The sequence below is a fragment of the Echiichthys vipera genome, assembly GCF_963691815.1.
Source record: "Echiichthys vipera genome assembly, chromosome: 2".
Lineage (NCBI taxonomy): Eukaryota > Metazoa > Chordata > Actinopteri > Perciformes > Trachinidae > Echiichthys > Echiichthys vipera.
The window spans coordinates 15,748,195-15,773,254 of record NC_139827.1 but is presented as its reverse complement, the minus strand read 5'-3'; the positions used below and the strand labels follow the sequence as shown (position 1 = coordinate 15,773,254).

General features: G+C 41.2%; 1 protein-coding gene across 2 annotated transcripts in view; it reads left to right on the top strand.

Moving 5' to 3' along the window:
- The window catches only part of rhbdl3 (rhomboid, veinlet-like 3), a gene marked incomplete at its 5' end in the record, with an annotated part of 51,663 nt that overhangs the window by 15,882 nt on the left and 10,721 nt on the right, over positions 1 to 25,060 (top strand). For both annotated transcript variants that reach the window (XM_083925216.1, XM_083925217.1), the window contains 3 exons: positions 15,876 to 16,034; positions 20,994 to 21,218; positions 21,923 to 22,071. In XM_083925216.1, the coding sequence (XP_083781342.1) occupies positions 15,876 to 16,034; positions 20,994 to 21,218; positions 21,923 to 22,071 (533 nt within the window). The remainder of the gene's footprint in view (positions 1 to 15,875; positions 16,035 to 20,993; positions 21,219 to 21,922; positions 22,072 to 25,060) is intronic.

The following is a 25,060-nucleotide window of genomic DNA, read 5'->3' as shown; positions in this document are numbered from 1 at the left end:
TCGAATAACATGAATAACACATGTTGAGCGAGTCACACTGAGAGCAAAAACCGGTTAATTCCAAGTGACTTTAACGTCACCTTTGGCCTCCACGGAGCAAGCTCCAGTTTTATTACTGAAATCTGACCTGCTTTTATTTGACAAGCATGTGATGTGCTAATGTGGGTAGCCCTACATTGCGTGCCTTGTGTGTCTTGTATGTTCTATTTTGTATCTTGTATATTTCTACCTGTATGTGTTTTTTTTTTTACTGTGCACTGTTTGTTATTGTGCTGTCTCTTTGTTCTGACCTGCCAAGGAACTCCAGATGCTAATTAGCTTAAAGCTATAATCTGGTACAGTGCATCAAATGGTGACATTTACATTTTAAACTGTACACTGTCCCTATTAAATAAATTAGATAAATAACAACCAGCGCTGCAGGACTTTATACCATCCAGAGCCTATATGATGAAAAATCTTACTATGCTTGATATTGCAGCATATGTCAAATAAAAGCCCTGATGATATTATTATTGCATCTTGTCTCTTGTCTTAAACTGTTTTCTTATATGGACTCCGGACACTGTCCCTGAGTTGCCCTTTCACAAATATCACACAACAGGAGATTGTCTGTGTGTTCTCACTTTCTGGGAATATTCTGTTTCAGGTGAGGGGTGGCGCCTGGGTAGAGCATTCAGTAGGCAGAACATGATGCAGATTATAAGGCCACGAATCTAGTTGTCTCTCCAGTTAGTTGGCGTCCTTAATGTAAATGGCCCACTTTGTCAGCCTTTGGATGTTTATTTTACGATTTATTATGGTTTTAAACTTTAGGAACCAAGTTTGTAGAGGCAACAGTGCAATGACGTTTGTGTGTGAGCATGTGTTAATGATTGCTCAGCGTTGAGGCAGAGGATGTTGAGTGGGTGTGCTGGGTAATAAATCTCAGTGGCTGTCTGTGGAGCAAGCTGCTGCGATATAGAGGGAATTATTAGAGGTGTTGGTGAGACAGAGGCTGAACATGCTGTTGGTTAATCAAGCGTACTGATACTGTGTTACCTAGAAACATTTAATTTGGATTAAGCTGATCCAAGGTGGTATCAGTCCTCAGGTCTTTACAGTGACGTGAAAGAGTTTTCTGATGCTTTTTATACACAAAAGCAAGATGTAAGAGGATGGCAGCATTATTCACCACAATGTATGGGTTGCTTGCAGGGAAAATAAATGCTTTTCACACCCTCAGCAGAAATTAAAATGACATGAGGTTTGCAAAGACCTGCTGAACACAAGTTGCATGGCATACAGATGCTATTTAAACCTCAAGTGTCCATGAAATAACATCGTCTCACACAGTCAAATGGCTACTTTGATATCACCTAAAGCTTTGAGGGAATGATCGTTATCTTGGGGAGATTGCCTACAATGCACAGATAGACGAAAATTATAGCTGATATGTATTTTGCTGATGTCTAGCTGATCCAAGGTTTATTTATGTGATCTAAAATGCATCTTATCTTGAAGGACTAATCTTGTGAAAGATTTCAGTTAAGATTTCCTCCTTCAGTGTCAAGATTATGCTTAATGATCAATGTCACGATGTACTTGTATACAGACAGCAGTGGTTGACAGCTCTTGAGGTTTGGATGTAATTACCTGTTGGATCAGTACTCTGGGTCCAGTACTATCAAATGTGAGGGGGGAGGGGTTCAGATGTCCAGGGATTTAAAGTAATACCTTAGTGTCTGACACCTATTCACATATCAAGCCCCATCTACAGTATGTGTGTACTGTAAATGTGCACTTCCTACTGAAGACATCTTCCCACTGGCCAACGTTGCCTGGTTACAGTCCAGTTGGCAAGGAAACGGTGAGGGCCCATGCTAATTTGTGATGGCCTCGGACAACTGTGTGTGTGTGTGGGGGGGGGGCGCTGTGTGTGTGTGAGATAAATGCAGGCTTCTAATCTGTCAAGCAAGACCCGTGACCTAATGCTCCGTTGATTATCCCAGACAGACACAACGTCAGTCATCCTTGCGGCCCCCATGAAACATGCTTCTGCGTGATCGAAAAACCAATTCAGAACTGTTTTAAATCTGCGTCAGTTACATTGACTGCATGAGCAATTTAGGCGACTTGCAGTATTTTCTCAAATAGTGACCAAGCCTTCATTTATCTTGTAAATCCGGCAATCAAAGTATTTCAGCTCGTACTGCAGTGTTGGCAGGATCTTCCTGTTTTATAGCTCTGCAATACAGGACTGAAGTTGAAAGAAAACTATATTCGTGTTGTATGTAGAGAAGGACAACAGTGCAACAAATGCATGATCGGGAGATTAATTTTGATCCCTGAATGTCTACTCATGTTTTATGTTGAAGAGATCAGGACAATAATGAGAGGACAGCAGAGAGGAATGTGAGAGAAAGCAAATTACCTGTGGTAGATTTTGTGTTAAAAGGCCAGATGCCATGGAAAAGTGAATCCAACCACATATTCTTGTAGAGACTGGAATAGACTGTAACTTATGTTTAGAAGCTTTGAAATACAAATTTCACTGTAATATGTAAGCTGGGATCGCCCCCCCCCCCCCCCCCGCGACCCTGACAGGGACAAGTGGTTGAAGATGAATGATGAATGATCATTCGCAGGTTCAGATAGGAACAGCTGCTCTGAGAGAACTTTAGCCTCACTACAGGAAGGAGCTGGATCTGTCTCTTATTCTTTGTATGTATGTGAATACATGGAGAGTTTCTTCACATGTTTTCTTTTTTTATAAACCTTTCAAGACCCTTGAAATTAGTTTCAACATGAAGGCTTTCTGGACTACCATACTGCTTTGAGGAAAAGGATTTACCATATTTAAATGTTTTTGTTGTATATAGGATTATCTTTGAGCGTTCTTTCTCAAAATGACTACAATAACTGAAAAGATGAGAGTCTAAACTACAGATATATATATTATATATTCAAATAGTTCTCCACGGTACTACCGGCCTGTGAAAATTCTTCAGTGTGCTAATGTCCCAAGGGTTGAGCAGTTGTTGGTAAAAGGTCAATGGAGATCCTATTATTTAGTTTAACCAATAAGGGTCAATAATTAAGTTTTTGTGTTGCTGCTGCATTCCACAATAATCCCATATAGTGAGTTGAAATAAGATAGGAAACACCTGCCAGAAAAACTGTATGGAAACGACAAAATTTGATAGAGAAAAGTTGTTGTGGCCGCCTGAGGTGGAGGCCAATACTAACTGATGTGAAAGAACAATTCAAATTTGCCCAATTGAGTTAAATTCGTGAAGACCTTTCTCCATTTTTCTCTCGTTGATGGGTTAGATGCCCAAGGCAAGTTTTTTTCTTTCTGGTTCACAATCTCCACTTCTACGACTGGTGGATAACAGCCATGCTTAGCCAGAAGTGCCAACTTCTGAGGGAGCCCAGTTTATTCCCTCCAAACCTGTTGATGACAATGCGGAACTCCTAAATGTAATTTCTTTTGTTGCGTTATTTAGAAATTTGCTTTCAATTCGACAAGTAAATCAAATAACTGCTGCTAACTTGCCATAAAAGCACCCTCTGTGAAGCTTATCATTCAAAATCCTTGTTGCCCAAAACACTTGTTCAAACAAAATTATATTTTATTTAGTTTTTAAATCTTTGATCACTTTCTGGCTGTAGCTTGTGGTGTTGTTTTTATATCATAAATCATTTTCCCACTTCCCCTCGTCTTCCTCCCAACCTTTGTATGAAAAACTGACTGTGAACAACACTTTACAATAATCACCTGCTAATTAATCTCCATCTTCTCTTTCTTTCACTTCCTGTGTGTCTTCACACTTCAAAGCAGAGTGGATTTGGTCTGCTCCCTACAATAATCATCTCCTTTCGCAATAAGCCAGGGAAATAACAAGTTCAAGTGTGCAGTCTCTGCAACACTTGCCCCCGCTGTCTTTCGCTGGATTTCCCCCAGGGGGAAAACACTGCTCCCATTCAAACATGAGTAACGAGGGAAAGAAAGGAGAGTGGGTGAGAAATTGTGGAGGAGCTGCTGTTTAATGAAAGTGGGTTGTAATAGAGTGCTGTGCTGGGACAAGCGAGGTCCTCTCACAGCCTGTTGATCTTGCTGATGTATGCTATGCCAGATTGGTGCTTAATTGACTTGGTTTGTACCCAGCTGAAGGTTATCCTACCAAAGTAAGTAGTAATTTTCACCTGCAGAAACTGTGGTTTATGTCTGTCCAGCAAGCTATGCTTAAGCAAACTCTGGATCACTGTGTATTGCTATCAAGTCATATACAAGTATAACATTGACATAATTTAAAGAAGATGACAAATCAGCAGGATAGCCAGTTTTAAATAGCAGCGTCCTGCCCTGTTGAGTACAGACCAGCTCTGCATACTGCATCACACTGAGGTATCATCTATTTATAACCCCTCCTCTATAATAAGGCTTTTAATTCCTTTATCCCTTTATTTATTGCTATTTACCACTTGTTTCCTGCTGACACCACCACTTCCCTTCCTCTGTCCTTCCTCCAAGCCTCCTCTCGCTTTCCTTACCTGTCGGTGGCCTTGGCCTTAGCCTCCAAGTCTAGGTGTTGTTTATGGCAGCATTAACAGGCAGTGGCATTTTGGGGGCTATTACAAGACTTGTTGAGGCATTAGTCATGTCTCTGAAGTATGACGTGGGCAAGGCACTGGCTGGGCCAGCTGGGGCCGTGATATGCATGGCGAGCTGGTCTGTATGCGACCCATACGGCTGACCTTTTCCTGCAGAATCCTCCGTGACGGGAGAATTGATGCCATGGTAATTAATGGTGTTAAACCTCTGCGGCTTATCACATCCCTCCTATCTGCATCCTGCTCTGCTCTGCTCTGCTGTCCCTGTGTCACTGTCAAGTGACACCAGTGGGAAGTCTGACTGGGAAGGAGGTATTGGATCTGTCCATCTGTGTTTGTCCCCAGTGGAAATTTCTATCTCAGCTGAGATGCAGGCAAAGTTCACTGTAAAACGCTTTGATGATAATGAAATTGAAAGGAGGAATGAGAATCTGAGTGGCAGACAAACTGAACTGAGTCTCAGCGTCACACGAGTCAGTTTGAGCTCATCGTTTTTCGTCAGTGCACATAAAGGTGTTATCCCCTGATATTTAAAAGAAGACAAATGCACATGACAGGGCACAATTAGAAGAACAATTTCTCTCTTGAGTTTGTATTATCAGATGCTACAACATTCCTGCAACTTCACTTCTCCTCTGAACAGCACTGCTTTTGTCTGGGTAACTCTGAATTCTCCCTCTGTTAAAGAACAAAGTAACAACCCACTGGCTGCTGACTGGTACCACGTCAGCATCAGTGCCTGCCCGAGCCGAGAGCTGTCAGCTCAGACACAGACTGTGGTAGAGATTACAATTGCTCATGTCAGATGGACCCCTGTGAGCATGGCACTTTATTCTTACAAACTACACTGATCGCTGTGTGGGCTCGTGTGCCTTTGTGTGTGTGCAAGCATCCACATCCCTTTCAGTTTATACAAGTTTCTCTTAATTTAAAGAGTTATCCGAACCCTACTTAAACAGGATGTTCATTAGAGGGCTAAGTATGTTCACACTAAGGCAAACACATCTTTTATTTATTAAAATGATAAAACAACAGAAAAGGCAAAATGCATTCACCTTGTACTGCACACAATCCCCTTAGTAACATCAGGATTTCTGTCTGACTGTCCCAATGTCTTGACTTGTGGTCTTCTGGGCGATGTCACTTGTCACTCTGAGTGTTTGACTATTCACCTCTCTGTCACTGCCCCACCCCTCCCATTCAGAACCTCCGCCCGCTGACAAGCTGTCGACTCTACTCAACCTCAACTAGTCTCCTAAATGAGACTGGGTCTGGGTCCCTTGAATGGGCTGACGATAAGCCCCAAAACCACAGAGCCTCTCCAAGCTTACCATAGCCAACAGCACTGAAAATGTACTCTTTCAGCTGTGTCAGATAAGGTGACAAAAGAGTGTGTGTGCGTCCGTGTGTGAGAAAGACACAGAGATAGAGGCAAGAAAGATATCACACAAGAGAACCCCTCTGGTGTTAAGGGCACGGTCTGAAAAGGGCAGATTAACATGAGAGGGTGAGTGTGTTTCCATTGTACCTGCTATGTCGGCGTGTGGGTAAGTGTGTGTGAATGATGGCCAGTGAATGAGGTGATCCTAGTCTCGCCTGTCCTCCCTGCTGCTTCAGTGTAATTATCTGGGAGACTAACGAGCTTCTCCAGCTCTAACAAGGCTGGCTTCTTATTAGAAATGCTAATTGTTTCATATCAAGGGAATACCCTGGCTTTGTGTTCAGGAAGGTCCAGGAAGCAGAGGAACTGTGTATGAGGGTTGTGTGTGTGTGTGTGTGTGTGTGTGTGTGTGTGTGTGTGTGTGTGTGTGTGTGTGTGTGTGTAGACTGTCTCTTTTGAAGATTGTGTTTAAACAGGCATCGACATATAGAATATAACTACACAGTTGTTTATCAGCCGTTGGTATAGTTTTCACCTTGTCCGTGTGTGTGTGTGTGTGTGAGTCAGCATGGCAAAATCTGGTCCTGGAGACACCGACTGTAGAGGGAACTACCACAGAGGTGGTTCTGTGTATTTTGCCAGGTTATTTGTATTTGTCTTTCTGTTTGTGGGCAGATTTTGTGACAGCCACAGCATTTCAACTGTGCAAGATACAGTCATGAAATGTTACATATCAATCAATCAACCAATCAACCCATCAATCCATCAATCCACCAAACACATAAAATCATATCAGTTCATGTTATTCAGGATCTTAGTGCTCTGAGGGTAGACGCTCCTCCTGAGCCTCTCAGTGCTGGCTTGATGTGTCCGGTAACTTCTTCCTGACCTCAACAGGGAGAAGAGGCTGTTAGGCTGGTGGATTGGATCTGTAATGATTTTTCTGAGCCTTATTCTTGCAGTGCCTGGTGTAAATGTCCTTTAGGCAGCGCAGGGCACCGCCTATTGTATGTTCAGCTTCTTTATTTGATAGGAACAGATACAATATGCATCAGCATCTGTGTGTGTGTGTGTGTGTGTGTGTGTGTGTGTGTGTGTGTGTGTGTGTGTGTGTGTGTGTTGACTCCTCTGATTAAGCTCAGCGTACACCTGGGCCTATAATTTGTTAACCAGTATGCTTGTAATTGCCTTCCACTGTTTACCTTTCCTATCCTTACCAAGGCACAAACGTGCCATTTGGATAGGAGCCGATCCCAGCCGACATCGGGCGCGAGGCGGAGTACACCCAGGACGCCAGTCTATCACAGGGTACCAGGCTATCACAGGGTACACAGAGACAAACAGAGACAGACAACCACACACTCACACCTACGGGCAATTTAGAGTCATCAATTAACCCAACATGTGCACGTCTTTTGAGGAAGCCGGAGAACCCAGACAAGGAGAAAACCCACACAGAAGGGCCCCAGCCGGGATTTGAACTAGGAACCCCCTTGCTGTGAGGCGACAGTGGTCTGCCGCCATGCAATATAACAGATTTTATATGCAATGCAATACACCGTCACCTCGCACTCTACAGTAGTAACCCTTTAAATTAGAGGCTTGCAATTATGCAGGAATGAATCGCAAGTTTAAAAAAAAGTCAATATGGAAAGTATCCAAAGGAGCCTTGATATCCTAGATAATCTAATAGCTTTTTTGGTCTGTAGGTCAGCAGATCGAACAGGTATAGGCTGTTTTTTACTGCACTGTCCTTATAAAAGCAACAGCTTAGTGGTGCACACTGTCTGACTCTTTTTAAAGTAATTATACTGCTGGACAAGCTCTACGCTGAAGGGATTTTGCCATACCAGTTATTTAACTGGAAGGACGCAATAATGATATACAGAGATCCAATAATATATACTATTTCTGTGCTTGATACCCAAAATAACAGTTTGTAGCATTAAGTAAATATTTGAGATGAGTGCTGCTTTGCAGAATCCTACTTTTATGTTGACTATGTTTTCAGGTGTGCAATTTGGTAGCAGTAATAATAGAGATGTTTCTTTGTAGTGACACATAGAGTACTTTAAATAATCACAGCAGTAGAGATAATGTAAGCATTCGTGGTGAGTTTGCATTCCTCTCTGATGCCTGTTAATATGAAACAATGCTGCCAAAACAAAGTCTCCTACATCTTAAAGACTGTGTTTATTTTTGGCGCTATCAACTCACAACCTGCAGTATATCCTCTCTCTCTCTCACACACACACGCACACACACACACACACACACACACACACACACACACACACACACACACACACACACACACACACACACACACACACACACACACACACACACACACACACACACACACACACACACACACACACACACACACACACACACACAAACTCATACACACAAAATACATCCCTGAATTCATTCCTGTGTCCTTTTGGCATACATTGATGGTCCTGTTGCTTAGGTTACACATTATAGTGCCCTCATACAGTCGAGTCACGCGTGTTGCCATGCTGATTGGTCATGCCTGCTACATCTCCTCAGCCTGGATGATATTATCAAAAAGTGTCACATTGGAAGTCTTCAGGCAACAGTATTCATGCAGTGCGTTTATTGCTTCCTGTCCGTATCCACCAACATGTCTTAGTTCCACAGAAGGTTCTCACATATTAGCGGCCTGAATGACTTCTTCATGCTTCTTACTGCACGCACCTGTACGGTTGTATTATGTTCTTTTGTGAAATCCCTTAAGATCACTTTATTGGGGATAAGGCTTCAGTTTCCTTCCCTGTCAGTTTGTTTCATGTCATTTCGGCTTCATCACGTAGACCATGAGTAAAAGAGCGACTGACAGAATGACACACAGCAAAGGTCTTCATACCAGTTCAAAGCTAACATTTTGGGATTACATGGTACAGTTTGAGTTTGTTTCCCACAGAGGTCCCAGGGCGCATCCCGTCTGAATTGTTGATGATGTAGTTATCAAAGGTTTTTTGGGATCCACTTTCTGCTTGTGTGGCATAAATTAGGCATAAATGTATCATCAGTAATGTATCTACTGATATATTTTTGCTCTTTCCTTTGTTTCTCAAAAAGATTTCTTGGAACTCACTTTTGCACTGTTAAACTGATGTAGAGGGGAAAATGTTTTATATATATATATATATATATATATATATATATATGTTTTTGGAACTAATGCATATGGTAGTAAAATGTTGTCCTATGCTGAGCGACTTACCTGCAGCACTTTCACTTCCTCACCCTAGATGATTATCAGCTCTTTAGTACAAGGTTCAGTATGTGGCGTAGGTGTAAGAGGATTTGAGAGAGTGCCTTCCAGCTTAGTGTTGGTAAACCAGTACCTGTCTCTCTTAATTAACTCTCTCTCTGACTCTTTTAATTTACACCCCACACTTCGTTCTTCTCTTTAGCCTGTGCTTACTGTTCCAGACAACCGCTCATCTGCAGCTCAAAGCTCCTGGACAGTGACCCGTACCAGTCTGGGTCAAATGTCAAAGGTCCCTGAAAGTGCCGGAGGTCAGCCAGGGTTGAGAGTCAGTAGTGAAGTTGATTACAAAGTCTTAAATTACCTCCTACCAAGCCTTTCTCTTTTTCTTAGTTCAATGGAGTCAGTTGAGAACATTGAAAGGTACAACAGCAGTAAAAGTAAGTGAGATTTTTTACCGTATCTAAAATTGAAAGAAAGATATTAAAGGTCTCTGTCGTCTGTCTGAAGTGCATTGTCAAGTGCATGCATTTGAGATCTATGGCACATACAGTGTTTATTAGTAGTGCTTTTTGTATACTGTACTGTGTAGTGCATTGACTATTGCCATATTAACTGTTACACTGCCGAACGACATGTTGAATACAGCTCACTCTCCATTTCTCGCAACAGGCTATTCAAGAACAGATGAAGAATGAGAGATCAGAGATATTACATAGCAGCAAATTCGAACATTTGAAGCATAAGGGATCTAACATCGGGAATGAAAATAGCCGGACATAGCCTGGTCCCAAATAGATAGCTGTTAGCAATCAATGTGTATGTCATGGCAGGTATATTGCTCATGAGATGTTTGAATGAGCGCTTCTCGAGAAAGCAGCAATACCGGCCACTCAATCGGCCTGTTCTGAATAGGCACGTTTTGTACAGGCACTGTGCTAAAAGACAAATGATCAAAAAGTTTAGTAAGTATAATAAGTATATCCCTAAGACTAGGGTCTTGCCATTGCTCAACCTATTACGCTGCACGCTAGATTTCATCAAATTTTAAGTTGTTTTGAGTATGTTTTTCACTCTAGCCTTTTGTATATTTAATGTTTGCCCAGGCTGCAACATTTCTCCAGGCTCTCTGTGCAAACTTCAGTAATTGGAAAAACTCCCTGACCCTTACAAGCAGCCTACCCTCTAGTGCCTTAATATTCAGCTTTATGAAAATGAGGCTGAAGACAAAAGGCCTTGCATTGTGTCCAATCTGCCCCCCCCCCCCCTCCCTGCAGCCCAAGTCAACCCTCCTTTACTTCCTGCTCCCTCCCTCTGCTGTTTTTCTCCTCCATACTGACACTGAGCTTCTGAGAAGCGCTCAAAATGAAAGCTCACTGGCTGTGAATGTTTTGTGGTATTATGTCTGCACCAGGATTAGTGTGTGTGTGTGTGTGTGTGTGAGTGTGTGTGTGTTTATTTTAATCTGAGAGATTTGCATCACACTCCCCTTTGCTGTTTGCAAAACAAGCCGTATGGAGCAGAGACAATAACATGGTTATGAAAATTAAAAATGTGCCTGGACAAAAGTTCAGTCACATTCACAGTCTGGTGAATGTTCCGACATGTATAAACTTAGTACTTAACCAGAATGTAAGACGATTCATTCGATTCATGAAGTTATTTCTTAGGAGTTTTTTCTTTCTTAGTTTTTTATTTTAAATGCCAATAATTTACTACTTAGTTCCAGCTGCTTAAGTGTGTGCTGGTACATTCATTCTTTGTCATTGTGAGAATAAATATCTCACAATAAACATCTTTTCTGAGTATCTGAATATCGGACAAAACAAAAGATCAACAGAACGATGGTTAGTTGCAGCCCTACAATTGAGATTTCTTTTAAATCCTTAAAATATTCCAGTTTGTGGTGAAACTCGAGGATTCTTGGACGGAGAGTTATTTTTGTATCATATAATGTCCTTCTCTGCATGGACTTCTGGGTGCATCAGGAGGAAATAGACACTAATTGGAGTGAAGAGATTGGGTGAACCTTGCATGAAATTGCCATCGGAGACCCATTGTGTGTCCCTCTGCCGCTCCATCCCAGCAGCCAGCCTGTTGACTTCAGAGAGTGCTCACTCAACTGTGAAGCCGGTGTGGTGTCGCAAAAGTTAAGTTAGGGAGTGTTTGTGTGAGGAAAATAATGTATGGCTGCCTGCCTCTGGGAGTGACAGGAAAAGAGATAACGAGTAAATGTATTGAGCTATTTATTTTATTTTTCTTCTGAGGGAGTCCACATCTTAGCTTTAGAGAGAGAAAAAGTAAAGGGAGAAAGTGAAGGAGAGGGGTATTGTGTGTGGGGCGGGGCGATGAGGGTGACTAGGATTTTAGGGGTGTGTGTGTGTGTGTATTTGAGAGAGAAAGATGGGGGAGGTGTATATTGACGGTCTTGGATTGGACAGTAATCCTTTAGTCCTGGTTAAAATAACCCTGCGCAGTCTGGGACAAACAATATGACAGGAACAAACACACACACACACACACACACACACACACACACACACACACACACACACACACACACTGTTTTGCTCACACACTGGTGGCGAGTGGTGAGACTGGCTTTGGCTGACGTTACTTCATCATGACAAAATGGCCTCGGCAGAAACAGGCTGATTTACTGCAAGTGAAGGTTGGTTCTTTCTGTAGTTTGGAGTTTATATTGTATGCATCAAGTGTGTGTGTGTGTGCGTTTGTGTGAGTGTGTGTGTGTGTGTGTGTGTGTGTGTGTGTGTGTGTGTGTGTGTATTTGACTGACTCAGCATTGCAAGTTTAATCATATTCAGGAATACTTGTGTATTTGCTTTTGCAGAAACATAACAGTATTGTACAAATGCAGTGTCATTGTATTAATAGTTGCTAGTATAAAAGGAACATACAAATTATTTCTGCAACAACTCTTTCCTCCTCCTTCTCTTCTTTTGTTGGATGTCATGTGGGAGATGGCACACATTCAGACCAGTTGTCATAACTGAACAGCTCACTTCTGGTAAGGTTACATTTGTGATCCCCAATTTGCCTTTTCAGTAACACTTTACTTGAGACTGACATGACACCAGTCATGAACATGAAGGACTCTTTATAAATGTTTATTACTGTCGTAATTGAGTGCCATTCGATAAATGATGACACCGTTGATGCTGATTTTTGAGATGCTTCTTTAAGTTTGATCATTATAAATGTATGCCTGTTCTGACAGTTTATATTGTCTTGCTTAATGTCAAGCTTTCATACTGTAACACAGACATCTCAGCTTTGCATTAAAAGTCTCATAATTACTTATCAACAACAGTCATGAACATTCAGAAAGACTCCTTCATATTCATGGCAGGTGTCATGTCAGTCTAATGCACACACCTTCAAATAAAGTTTTCGTATCTAAACTTACCAGAATGCATGAAATGCTACATCTGATAGGATGTTACTCGCATTGCTGTCACACCTTCACATATATGTATGGAAAAGTTGTCATACATACTCTTGTTAGTTCAGATGCAATCTAGCTTAGACTGCTATAAGTCAATGTAAAGTGTGAAAAAGTATAATAACATCATCTTGTTAGTTATTTTTCCCTCAATCTATTTATTTTATTAACAATTTCATATTTTTAAAAGAAGACATTTCTTTCATGGTAATGTCCTCCACTAAAACCATAATGTGTTTCTTATTATGTAAAAATGTGTTCTAGTGCTTCCTTTACTAAATGAATGAAACACTCAACACTTTAGCGCTCATCTCTGCCCAGTTGGTATCTGACGGTTGTAAGTACCTTCGTCAGATCGTTAAACATACCCAAAACTATTTTTCTCATCTATAGACTCTAACAACTACTGCTTATTGCTGCTCTGCATGTGTCAAAAAAATTAAAAATAATCAGTTTTGCTTGGCTGTGTTTTGTTGCTTTGTGTTATTCTGCACTTTATTGAGGATACTGGACTTATTTTGTTGCCTGTAAATTTTAACCATTACTTCAGTGCAGGACTGCAGTTGAATTAGCCAGCTGGCTAACACTGGCACATTCACAGTATTGTTGATTAATGTGCATCATGCCCTTAATAAATGAATAAATAATGAAATGATATATTGTAGTTTAAACACTTTACAAGTTTCAAAACTGTGTCACAGTTGTCATCGTGGCAAAGCGTTGCATTTTTTGTTTTAACTTTGGGTTTCACACTTAGAACAGAATATTCCCCCTATCCTTCTTCCTGTCATGCCTTCTTGCACCCACTGTCTGCTCCAGTAACAGGAGAGATGGGGGTGATGATGGAGGCCCTCTTAAATAGAACGGACTAACCTCAACTTCTTCTGAGTGTATGCGTGTGTGTGTGTGTGTGTGTATGTGTGTGTGTGTGTGTGTGTGTGTGCGTGCATGCGTGTGTGTGTGTGTGTTTGTGTTTGTGTGAGTGTGTGTGTGTGTGTGCGTGTGTGTGCGTGTGTGTGTGTGTGTTATTGTCCAATCTGCTCACCTCTGCAGAGTTAGTCTATGCCATTTCTCTTCCAACACTATTATGCTCATTTTCAGGTTCATACTTGTATTTTGGGCTTCTACTAGAACATGTTGACATGTTTAATGTTCAAAAAACACATTTTTTTACTGTCTGTCTGAATATACCTGTATTCACTCTCTGTCTGAAACGCTCCATTTTAGCGCCTGTCTCTTTAAGCCCCCCTCCTGAAAAAGCCGATCCTGCTCTGATTGGTCAGCCTTTGCGGGTCTTCCATGTCTTCTGCATCTGCGCTCCCTGCGTCATTTCCCGCCTGCAATGCCTCCAATGACATTTTAGCGACACTTTATACCTATATGCAGTAAAGTTGTGACATCACAACTGTACAGAAGTCCTGATGGCTCATTTAAAGGCACAGTTTCTGAATCTAGCCTGTGTGCATTTCTCTGTGGATTGAGTGTTTTGATACTTATAGAACCTCAACCTGCATTATATCAAAAAGATATAGAAAACTCAATTTCTTTCAATATCAGACCTTTGATATACCCACTGTAGCATTAGCATACTTGGCACACAGAGCTATCTACTGAGGATGCTTTTGGTGATAATCCTCTCATCACATTCTTATACACTGCAGCCACAAGAGCTGCATAAAATCAATTTTCAGGCCAGGTGTGAATGATTATTACCGACAGATGACCAAAACAAAGCAGTGATGATACTGAGTGGAAAGTGTACCAACAAATGTAGCCTTAACAGGAAAAAAGCCCTATCACTGTTAGGTAACATGGAGAAAAACAACACAAGGATGAGCCAAAAATTCTTCTCCCTGGTGTCATTTGGTCGAGCTGCCAGCCTGGCTTTACTCAGCGTCTGCCAAAAAAACGACGTATGACAAACACACACTCACATACGCACACATGCGTGCATGTACACAGCCGCTGTTTCTGGTCGAGGGGTCTTGGACACTGGCAGGCAGCTCATATTGTCTAAATGTCACATCTTTATGCATGAATGCGCTGTATTTACACACACAGGCATGGTTACACTCGCATATGCACATTCGAAAAAATGCAGATACACAGACACACACGCACACACACGACACACAGACACATAGAGATGGAGCAGTTGTCTTCTGCCTGCATCAACAAACAACCTGACATTCAAATCAAACATTCAAGTTCTGGATATGTATTTCACGCCAGTTTGTCCTCAGCTGAATGTACAAATACTCTCAAAAAGCTGCAACCTTGTTTTATCCTTGTTTTAGGGGATCAAGAGCAGCTTGATTTGTAGGAATCCAGACAGAATTACTGACATTTTATTCTCTTAGAAATAGAGAAGGGTTAGGTTTAAGCTAGACTCTTCTCTTCTCTTCTCTTCTCTTCTCTTCTCCTCTCTTCTCTTCTCTTCTCTTCTCTTCTCTTCTCTTCTCTTCTCTTCTCTTCTCTTCTCTTCTCTTCTCTTCTCTTCTCTTCCCTAACCTTCTCCCCCATCAGCAAACCTCTTTCATAGCTCTTGGAAGTAGTTCACAACATGAAACACAAACAACAAGTACATTTTATTTAATATTCGTACATTTTCAAGTGGAAGATTCACTCTAAATCGCCACTTAAGATTTGAAGCCCCAGGCTATTACATTAAGTGCACAGGAAAGAAAAGAGTGTGTGGGACCAACATGACAGGAGTAACGAAGTTGGAGAAAAGCGCAGAGGTCTTTTCACATTCAAGTGCTTAAGTGATCACTGCGACTGAAGGTCTTTTTAATTTCCAACTTAAATATCTTTGGTTTTGTCAGAATATATGGCGTTTTTCAGATACATTTGAATGCCTCCTCTGTTCTGGCTGTGACAGAAAAACAGCCTGTGGTTATATGTGGCACTTAGTGTCATTTCAGCTTCAAAGCTGTGAAAGCAGTTGGGCCTTTTTGGAACAGCTTGTTTAGTAATTGCTCAAACTGTGACTAAACCATTGCTGATGTTTTTTTTTGTTTTTGTTCTTTTAGCTGAAACTATGCACATTGGAGGATATAGACCGTTCATGAACTTCTCACATTTCTTTGAATCTGGTGCTAATTTGATAAATTGCATGTGCCTGTAATCTATAAATATATGTATAATGCATAATAATTTTTTCATGGTCTTTGTGTGTGTGTGTTCATTTGCAGTATGATCCAGAGAACTCAGGTTTCATCAGTACAGAGCGGTTCAGGGACCTGCTGGCGACCCATGGCTCTGAGCTTGACCCTCACAAACTGGAAGTCCTATTGGCCCTGGCCGATGGCAACGCTGACGGAAAGATCTGCTACCAAGACTTTGTCAACCTGGTGAGATGTTTTAACCTTTTATAGACTTTTTGACATCAGAGCTCAGTGGAAATCAATGGTTTATTCACTCCTCTTTCACTGTATACTTACTTACTGTATATCCAATATGTTTTGCATGCTGTTGTTTATGGGATGAGTCGGACTCAAGTCATGAATCTGACTACTTTAGACATGGCTTGCTAGAATGAAAAAAGAAGTTAAATACCAACGACAATACCAGAACTCTACTTCACTTATACTTGTACTAATAGAACTTTGATTCTGATACTGACGGATGATATTGTGATTTTTTTTTTTAGCTTGAATACAAAATAGACCTTTTCTTTGTGGACTGTGCACAGAATTTGCTCTTAGCAAAAGAAGGCCTTAACTGAGACTTATTTGTGACTTCCACCTCTGGAAAAAAAACACATTTAACATGATATACATTGGGTTTTTTTTTTCTACATCAAACTTTTTTACAATAACGCTCACCTTGCTCCACTTTCACTTTCGCCTTCAAACTGCAGCATGATGCTGTTTGTCCAAGGTCTCACTCAAGCATCTCCAGCTGTGCTCGCTGCCTCATAACCTTCTCATTTTCTGTTTTCTGCTGTCTTGCTGCTGTTTCTCATAGAAGGCGCAACCGCTGACCCGGGACAGTGTGGAGTGATCTCAGAGTGGGAGTAGTTGTGTGGTACACAATAACTACTGGGTGGCAGTGGGGGTGTGTGCATCTGCAGAGACTGTAGGGAATTCATTGTTGTCTGTGAGTGTGCGTTTGTCCATCTCTCCCTTTCTCTCTTGTTCCTCAGAGCTGTTTATTGTCTGTTACAGTGGGTGAGGAATGAGACCTGTAGGAAGCTTGGAGGGTTTTGTTTTTTTGCTGCTGTTTTCTAATTGGTGCATTCATGTCATGTGGCAGACTGTGCGTGCAAGTGGAAGTGGGACAGAGAGGAATGGGGTATCTGTGTGTACATTTACTTCTTTTTCTTAGTTGCTATTGTGTCCACTCCCTCAATGGTTTATATATTCACAGAGGACAGAAGCTAAACAGAGGGAGGGGGAGAAAGTAGTGGCATGTATTCATGATTATGGTAATATACCATTCAATGAATGAATAATGCTGAAACAATTAGTTTTATTAGTTAGATCAATTCATTAGTCAATCATTTATTAAGCTTTATCAAGCTGACAAAAATGTGCCCCTTCCAGCTACGTGTGTCTTTTTCCCCCTCATTTATGTAATTATAAATAAAATATTTTAGATTTCGAACTGTTGGTTGGACAAAACAAGCAATTTTCCTTTGACAGGAAGTAATAATGAAATGTGGCTGTGTATAGCCTCAGAGATAGGTTGAGGAGCTCAGACATCCTAAGGGAGTTAAGAGTAGAGATACTGCTTCTTCGCGTTGAAAGGGGCCAGTTGAGATGAATTAGGCAACATATCTGGATGCCTCCTGTTACTACTACTACCACTGGTAAGTGACCTCAGGTCAGACCCAGAACACTGGAGAGATTGTATATCTTATCTGGCCTCTGGGTCCCCCTTAAAGAGCTATAAAACGCTGTTGGCGAGAGGGGCGTCTGGACTACCTTGTCCAGCCTGCTGCTCCTGCGATCCGAGAAAAGAAGAAGACAATGGATAGAAAGAATTTTCTAATATTTTATAGACTAAACTATTAATCATTTTGAATTAAAAACAGAAAGTTACATGTATTCATGAATACGGTAATAAATAATGTGCTGAAAAAGACTAGTAAATTAATCAAATGGCAAAGGTGGTTAGTTGTCATAGCTAACAATTGCTGGTTTAAGCTTTTAAAATCATTGTTATTGAATATGTTTTAGTTTTTCAAGAATAGTCAGACAAAACAAACGTTTTGAAGATACCATCTGTGGCCCTTGAAAAATGTTACAGGCATTTCTTTACTTTGTTCACATTTTATAGACCAGATCAGTAATATAATAAATAAATAAAAATCCCCAGATATGTACTAGTAAAAGGTACACATTGTAAGGTAAAGGTTAAGTGTGTACATCTTCTGTGTCAGTTATTCAACGATATACTCTGGAGCCCACACTTCTGCTCCAAAGCTTGTAAATATGATGTGAATATCTCGAGCAATGCAAAGTATGTAAACACAACATAATGGGCCTTCAAGGGACAGGCATTATTGGTCTCAAAGATAAAGATCCAAGGGGTCAAGGCCACTATAGGAGCTTGAGAGACAGTCATCCAACAAGTTAACTGTCGGCGCCTGGTTTCTGTTGATACATTTCTCCCGCTCTTATACCTTCACAGAAGGAAGGAGGGAAAGACTAACAGAAGGCGACAGACAGACACAAACAAACTGTAATGGGTTTGTTTGTTTCCCAATCTCCCCTTTCCACTGCAGCTCTTCCATCAATGTGATTGTCTGTAATCACCTCCTAACTGCTTCATCAAAGTCAGCGTTCAAACTCCCTCTTTACCTCTTCCTCCCTACATCTTCTCTCACTCTTTACCTTCTCCTTCGGTCTCTTTTCCTTTGCATGAGCCCTCAACTTCTTCTTTATCAGTTCCTTTCATCTTCTTTCTGTCCTTCCTTCTCCTCCTGTCTGACTCCCTCTCATAAAACGCACTGGGACTGTTTGGTGGAAGCTGGCTACCTTTGTTTATGCTTCCTAAAATATCTACAGTACAGACAGGTTGAACCGCTCTGTTTTCCCCCAGTGGGATGAAATTGTGGAATGATCATAATGGATTTGTGCTGGTGCTTACAGATGGGCTCATATATATCCTGCCTGATACCGTTTTATTTTCATTTTTTTGATATACTGTATTGTCAAAACTACTTGGACACCCATCCTGTTTTTCATGGTTTTGGCTTTTTATCTTCCAAGGAAGGGGAATCTCAATGATGTTTTTGACAATATCTGTCTCTCCGATAATCCCCCCCAAATCCCAGTCTGCTCTGATTGGTCAGCGTTTTTCGGTCTTCTGCATAGGCATCTCTGAACCATAACAGCACTTTAGCGGCACTTTGTGACATCAAAACTGTAGGAAAGTGCTGACGGCTAATTTAAAGGGCTGTGCGCCTTTCTCTGTGGATTGAGCGCTTTGATACTTTCACAATATTTAAATTGCACTTGGACCTGCTTTATATAATTTTTTAAAAAGAAATGGAAATCTCTCTTTCTACTACAGTATATGGGACCTTTAAAACAGCATTAGCTGGCATGTTGCTGCATGGGCCAATGAAATACGTCCAATTACACATTCCTGGTAGATAACTTTTTTAGAGTGAATGCTGTATTTCTAATATTTTCTTGCCGATTGTTGTGACAAAAGATAAAGTGATTGTAACTTATGGACCTTTTACTAAAACTGTAATCCCTGGATTGTATTTCACTGTTTTACCGGAATCAAAACAACACAATTAACACAGCCCTTACGTTTTTTTAAATACATCCTTTTGGTCCCTTTATTCCTTATAAATCTTCCTCTACTTCCTTTTTCCATCTGTTCTCCTCCATTTCCTTTTCATTCCATCTGTTTCTCCCTTTCTCTCTATTCACACAGATGTCTGTTGTGGCTCTGTGGCTACCTCCGCTGCCAGCTCAGAGGCGCAACCGATCTTTCCCCCGCTTCTATCTCCGTACATTTTTTACACAAACAACGTAAAAGAGGCACAACAGCCCTGCAAGGAAAAGGCTCCTCTCCTCTGATTTCGTTTTCCATTGTTCAAACAGTTCAATTCTCTCTTGCTGGCCATTAATGCCCTTCACCTCTTCCCTTTCCTCTTGCCTGTGGGTAAACAGACAGTACGTCACTCTTTCTTTTGTGTCCTACAAAGAGGAGAGGAATTGCAGTCACTTCACGTGAAGAATTGACTGTCTTTATGGGGCATGGCTGCCTGGTGGAGGTCTATGTGCACTCTCTTTGGTATGCGGGCTAGAAGTGGCCATGGTTACCCATGATTATTTTCCCACAGTTCTCTGTGCCTAACATAATGGATGAATTTAGTTTATGGCCAAATGTACAGAGAGATTTAACAGTGCCAAAAGAATTACCAGCCAACTGTTCATACAAAGATTTTATGGATGTCATCATTTTACATCTGTGAATGAATTGTGATGTGTAAAGTCTGTTCTTGCAAGGTGTTCACTATTTTCAAATGGAAATGTTCCTTATTTCTCTGATAAATCTGTGCCTGTAATTATACAGATGACAATCGCAACTTCAGTACACAGGGAACACTTCAAAGTTGTAGCTTTTGAAGTTGCAGTAGTTGTATCATCTGCTTTTTTATTATACTTCCCTTGTAGATAGTCACATTACATCTGTCTATTTTGCCAATCTCTGACCTTGGTGAAAACAATATTAATCACTTAAAATAACATCAGCCACTGACACATCTGGATATAGATGGCGATGCTTTTAAATTTTGGTAGGCAGGATTTTCTCTGAATGATGAACTACTTGTGAGGAGCCCGCCCATCAAAAATGGACATGGAAATGAACTCTTAGACAAAGAGAGATTAAGAGAAATGTTTGGTGGTTGCTAGGTGATGATACAGGCATTCTGTTGCCATGGTGAGGTGTCTGTCAATGTGCTCAACTGAGGAGGATTGGTGTGTGCGTGTGTGTGTGTGTGTGGAGCCTGTACTTAGTCAAGACTCCAGTTGTACATCGAGTTGTTTAGTGAATACACTTTACAGAATAAGGTTTATGTGTCTATATAGTGTCCACATGTTCAATTCAATTCAATTCATATTTATAGTGCCAAATCATAACAAGAGTTATCTCAGGACACTTTACAGACTAGGTAAAGACCACACTCTATGACTTATTTATGATAAACCTATATAGACCCAACGAAAACCTTCCCTATTCAGGATGGTCATTCATGTAAAATAAACTATTGATAACGATCCTTCCTCCTCTCTGTTTCCTCATCTCACCCCCTTCCTCACCTTTCTTCCTCCTTTCTCCAGATGAGTAACAAGCGCTCAAATAGTTTCCGGAGGGCCATCCTGCAGGGGAGCAGGCAGCTAAAAGGCTGCAGTCTCAGAGATGAGGCAGGCTTGGGGCTGTCCCAACGGCTGGTCCGACACGTTGCCTACGAGACGCTGCCCCGTGAGGTCGACCGCAAGTGGTACTTTGACAGCTACACGTACTGTCCCCCACCCTGGCTCATCCTGGCCATTACCATTGTTGAGGTAAATAGAATATAATAGAAAATACTTTATTGGGGATAGACCTTTTCAAAGATGTAAACATAATCATTCTAAATTTGTGCTAGTTTATTTCCTGTTGCAGTGTATGTGAATGCCATCAGCTGATAGGAAGTCATCAAGGACCAAGGCTGTTGCCTAACAATGGGATTCCATTGAAAAAGGTCTATACTTCTTTGTGAAGTACATGCAAGTCACACAAACAAGATAAACTGTCCAGAGTGATGGGAAATTAAACTGGCATTTACCTCAAAAATTAGCCACGTCAAACATGATATTATGTCCCCCTGTTTTGTGCTACTCCACTAACAGACAGCTAGGGCATCATCACAGCAAGAAATGCAGCAATGTACTAGTGAAAGGCAGGAAAGGAGAGGCAGCTAGCTGATGTAAATATAGATGTAAACAATCCAGGTTGTTACAGTTTTTCAACACTTTTGCTAGGCCTAAAGCGTGGTGTGTAACGGTGAGAACGATTCTACATGGTACTGTTTTAAATATGTAATAATATAAGTTACGCAAAGGCTTGCATAATAGACTGCAATGCTCTTGTTTTATTTTCCTGGTTAATAATGTAATGTGCCTGCCGAAGATAAGTAAATAATTGAGCATTATTTCATTGTGTTTGTTGTGGTGTGTATACTTATCCCACTCCTACTGAAATCCTTTATCCCCCTGTGTTCTCTCAGGTGGCCGTGTTCATGTATTACGGGTGCCAGCTGGACCGCTTGGTCCTGCAGGTATCCAGCCCGTCCTTCCTAAAGAGCCCTTTACCTTACCACCCCCAGCTACGTGCCCAGGCCTGGAGGTACCTCAGCTACATTTTCATGCACACTGGGTGAGTTCACATCTTGCTGTTTTCTAGTAGTGTCTCTCTGAGGAAATGCCTGAGTGACACATTTTACATGACGTAGACGAATCCACTTGACTATGTTCGCGCCAGTCATGTGATCGGGGGAGTGCATGTGACCTGTGGGGTGGAAATAATACATTAATAGTTGAACACATCCTGCATATCTATGACGCCTTGGGCAGTTTGGGTTTATGGCATTTGTCATAGCTTGTTACATAACAATTTCCATCCATCATCAACCGCTTGTCCCCATCGGGGTCGCGGGGGGGATCGGAGCCGATCCAAGCTGACATCGGGCGTGAGGCGGGGTACACCGGCGAGTCTATCACAGGGCACATAGAGACAAGCAGAGACAGACAGACATTCACACTCACATTCATAACTACGGGCAATTTAGAGTCATCCATTGACCACACCACCGTCCCGCCCCACAACAATTTCATAAACAAAAATACACAATTATTTTCCATTGAACGACACCAAATGAAAGCAATTAAATCCTTTCAGTCAAAAAAGAAACTGCAGCTAATAAAAGAGGAGATTAGGGATTGTGAGTTGCTAATGAGTCTTTTGCATTATGAAATGCATCCAAAGACTCATTAGCAACTTAGTCTGGCTTAGTTTGTGCAGCTTTTGCGGTGGCTAAACCTGCACAAGTAGGACTCACAACGGGTGAAATGCACCCCTTACTCCTCTCATCTGCCACTTCAAGCACCGCAGACTTTTTTATTATGAGTTCAGGTCAGGTCATCCAGGTTTAATTAACCTTGTGGGTAAATGTAGTCTCAGCCAATAGTGAGAACTAATAAAATGGTAATTTAATTAGGAGAGCCTGGAGGAACCGGTAAGAGAAATGAGGGATGAGAGTGTGTGGTTAAAAGATGAAGTAGAAGGAATGAATAGAAGGATAAATGGAGGGAGGTGCTGTGTTTAATGTGTCCCGATCACACAGGAACATATTGAATTTAAGTGGCATTATTTAAGTGGCTGTAAAAATTGAGCCTGTGGGAATTATCTTTTGTCTACCAATGTGTTCAATTATATGTGGAATATGTTTATTAGTGGCATGGAAATGCCAGACTGACCAGCACAGGCTAATGTGATGATAGCCCCGATGATTACAGTTCTCTAAATTCTCTAAATTTAATTTAGTCTGAGATTTCGTAGACTTTTGTTTAAAGGGTATTTTCCATTAGCCTTGTGAGATCATGATGGTCTTACTCCATTGTGTTTTACTCGCAGGTCTGGTAACCTGCGGCAGAGAAAATTTATAGAGGTTTTCCAAGCGGCCGAAGTGTGACGCAACGAGAAGCGAGTGTACAGTGTAAATAACTGCGGCTTCCGCGGATGAGATGAGCGCAGCTATCAGGCAAACCGCTCGCTAACACTTTTTTCTCTTGGATCCTTCTGTTGGAATATAGTCCGGGAAACTGAAATTGTGCCTTTCATCTATGTTAGACACATGTTTACTTAGCCTCGTTGTCTGTTAGTACATCATATGCTCTGTCGATCTGATTGGTTGGTTTGGCCTGTCTAACACCAACATAGGTGGTGATAGACAGATGATTTATCCAATCAGCAACCAATATTTCTGCCTCTTCCCAAAAGATCCTCAACCGAGAGTTCCCAACTTCTAATTCAGGGAGGATAAACATTTCATTACTGTTTTTTTGAAACTGGAGCCACTGGGAGAGACCTTCATTAGAAATCAAGACACATTTTTCAGTGTCTCTGTATTCTAAATCATACAAGGAGGTGAAGTCCATATAATAAATCTCTGGATGGTAAAGGTGGGAAGCATGGAGTGCCATAAAGGCAGTCAAAGGTGATGTGACAGCTGATGTGGGTCGTACAAACAGCCCAATTAACGACCCACTTCTTGTAACATACAAGGAAGAATGATCCTTGACATATCCTATTAATGTTTTTGAGGTAAAGTTACTCAAAATAACCACATTTGTGTCTTTCCATATCCAGGCCTGTTTCTTTATGTAATTATAATTTACTAAATAATGAATCAGTGCAAGGGTGGAATGACCTTTTACAAAAATCAAGGTAGTGCTGAGTTGGGTGACCAAAAATTTATATTTTAGGATTGTGTTGGTTTTACGGTATATTACATGACTGGGCTGAAACATTGAATATAAAAACATGTTGTTTGATGGTGTAATTTTGTACATGTACCATTATTAGTGTTACAGGTATGTTGTTGTGTTAACCGCGATTCATTTTTAGGGGTCTCCTCTCATTACCGTAGAGCTCTCCGTGGCAAATAATTTAATTCAATTCAATTCAATTTTATTTAGAGTGCCAAATAACAAAAGTTATCTCAGGACACTTTACAAGCTAGGTAAAGACCACACTATGACTTATTTATGATTTACATGGACCCAACAATTCCCCCATAGAATTATTATTATTATTATATATTTTGCTGCCTGTGGAAGAGTTACAGCAATTGATTCAGCTATGTGCCTGTATGGCAGTTTATGAAAAGGAAATTAAAACAGCATGCCAGTTCATCCGGTATTACTCCGAGTGCTAGTTCAAGTACAAAAATTAATAGTACGACACTGTGCAAACTCTGATACACCAGTGCAGACAATACTGTGCTGTTTACCACTCAGCAGCTGCCAACTGCTTCCAATCATTAACTGTGACCATGTCTGTGACACCGCTATTTTTCACTTAGTGATGGGGGAAATTTTGGCAAAATGTGGCATCGGTTTGTCCACACACACACACCCACACACACCCACACACACACACACACACACACACACACACACACACACACACACACACACACACACACACACACACACACACACACACACACACACACACACACACACACACACACACACACACACACACACATTCTCTATTTTCTCTCTCACATATCTGCAAACCATGTAATCCTATCAACAGCTCAGTAGGACTGATCCTTCCCAATTCTCAACACTAAAACAGA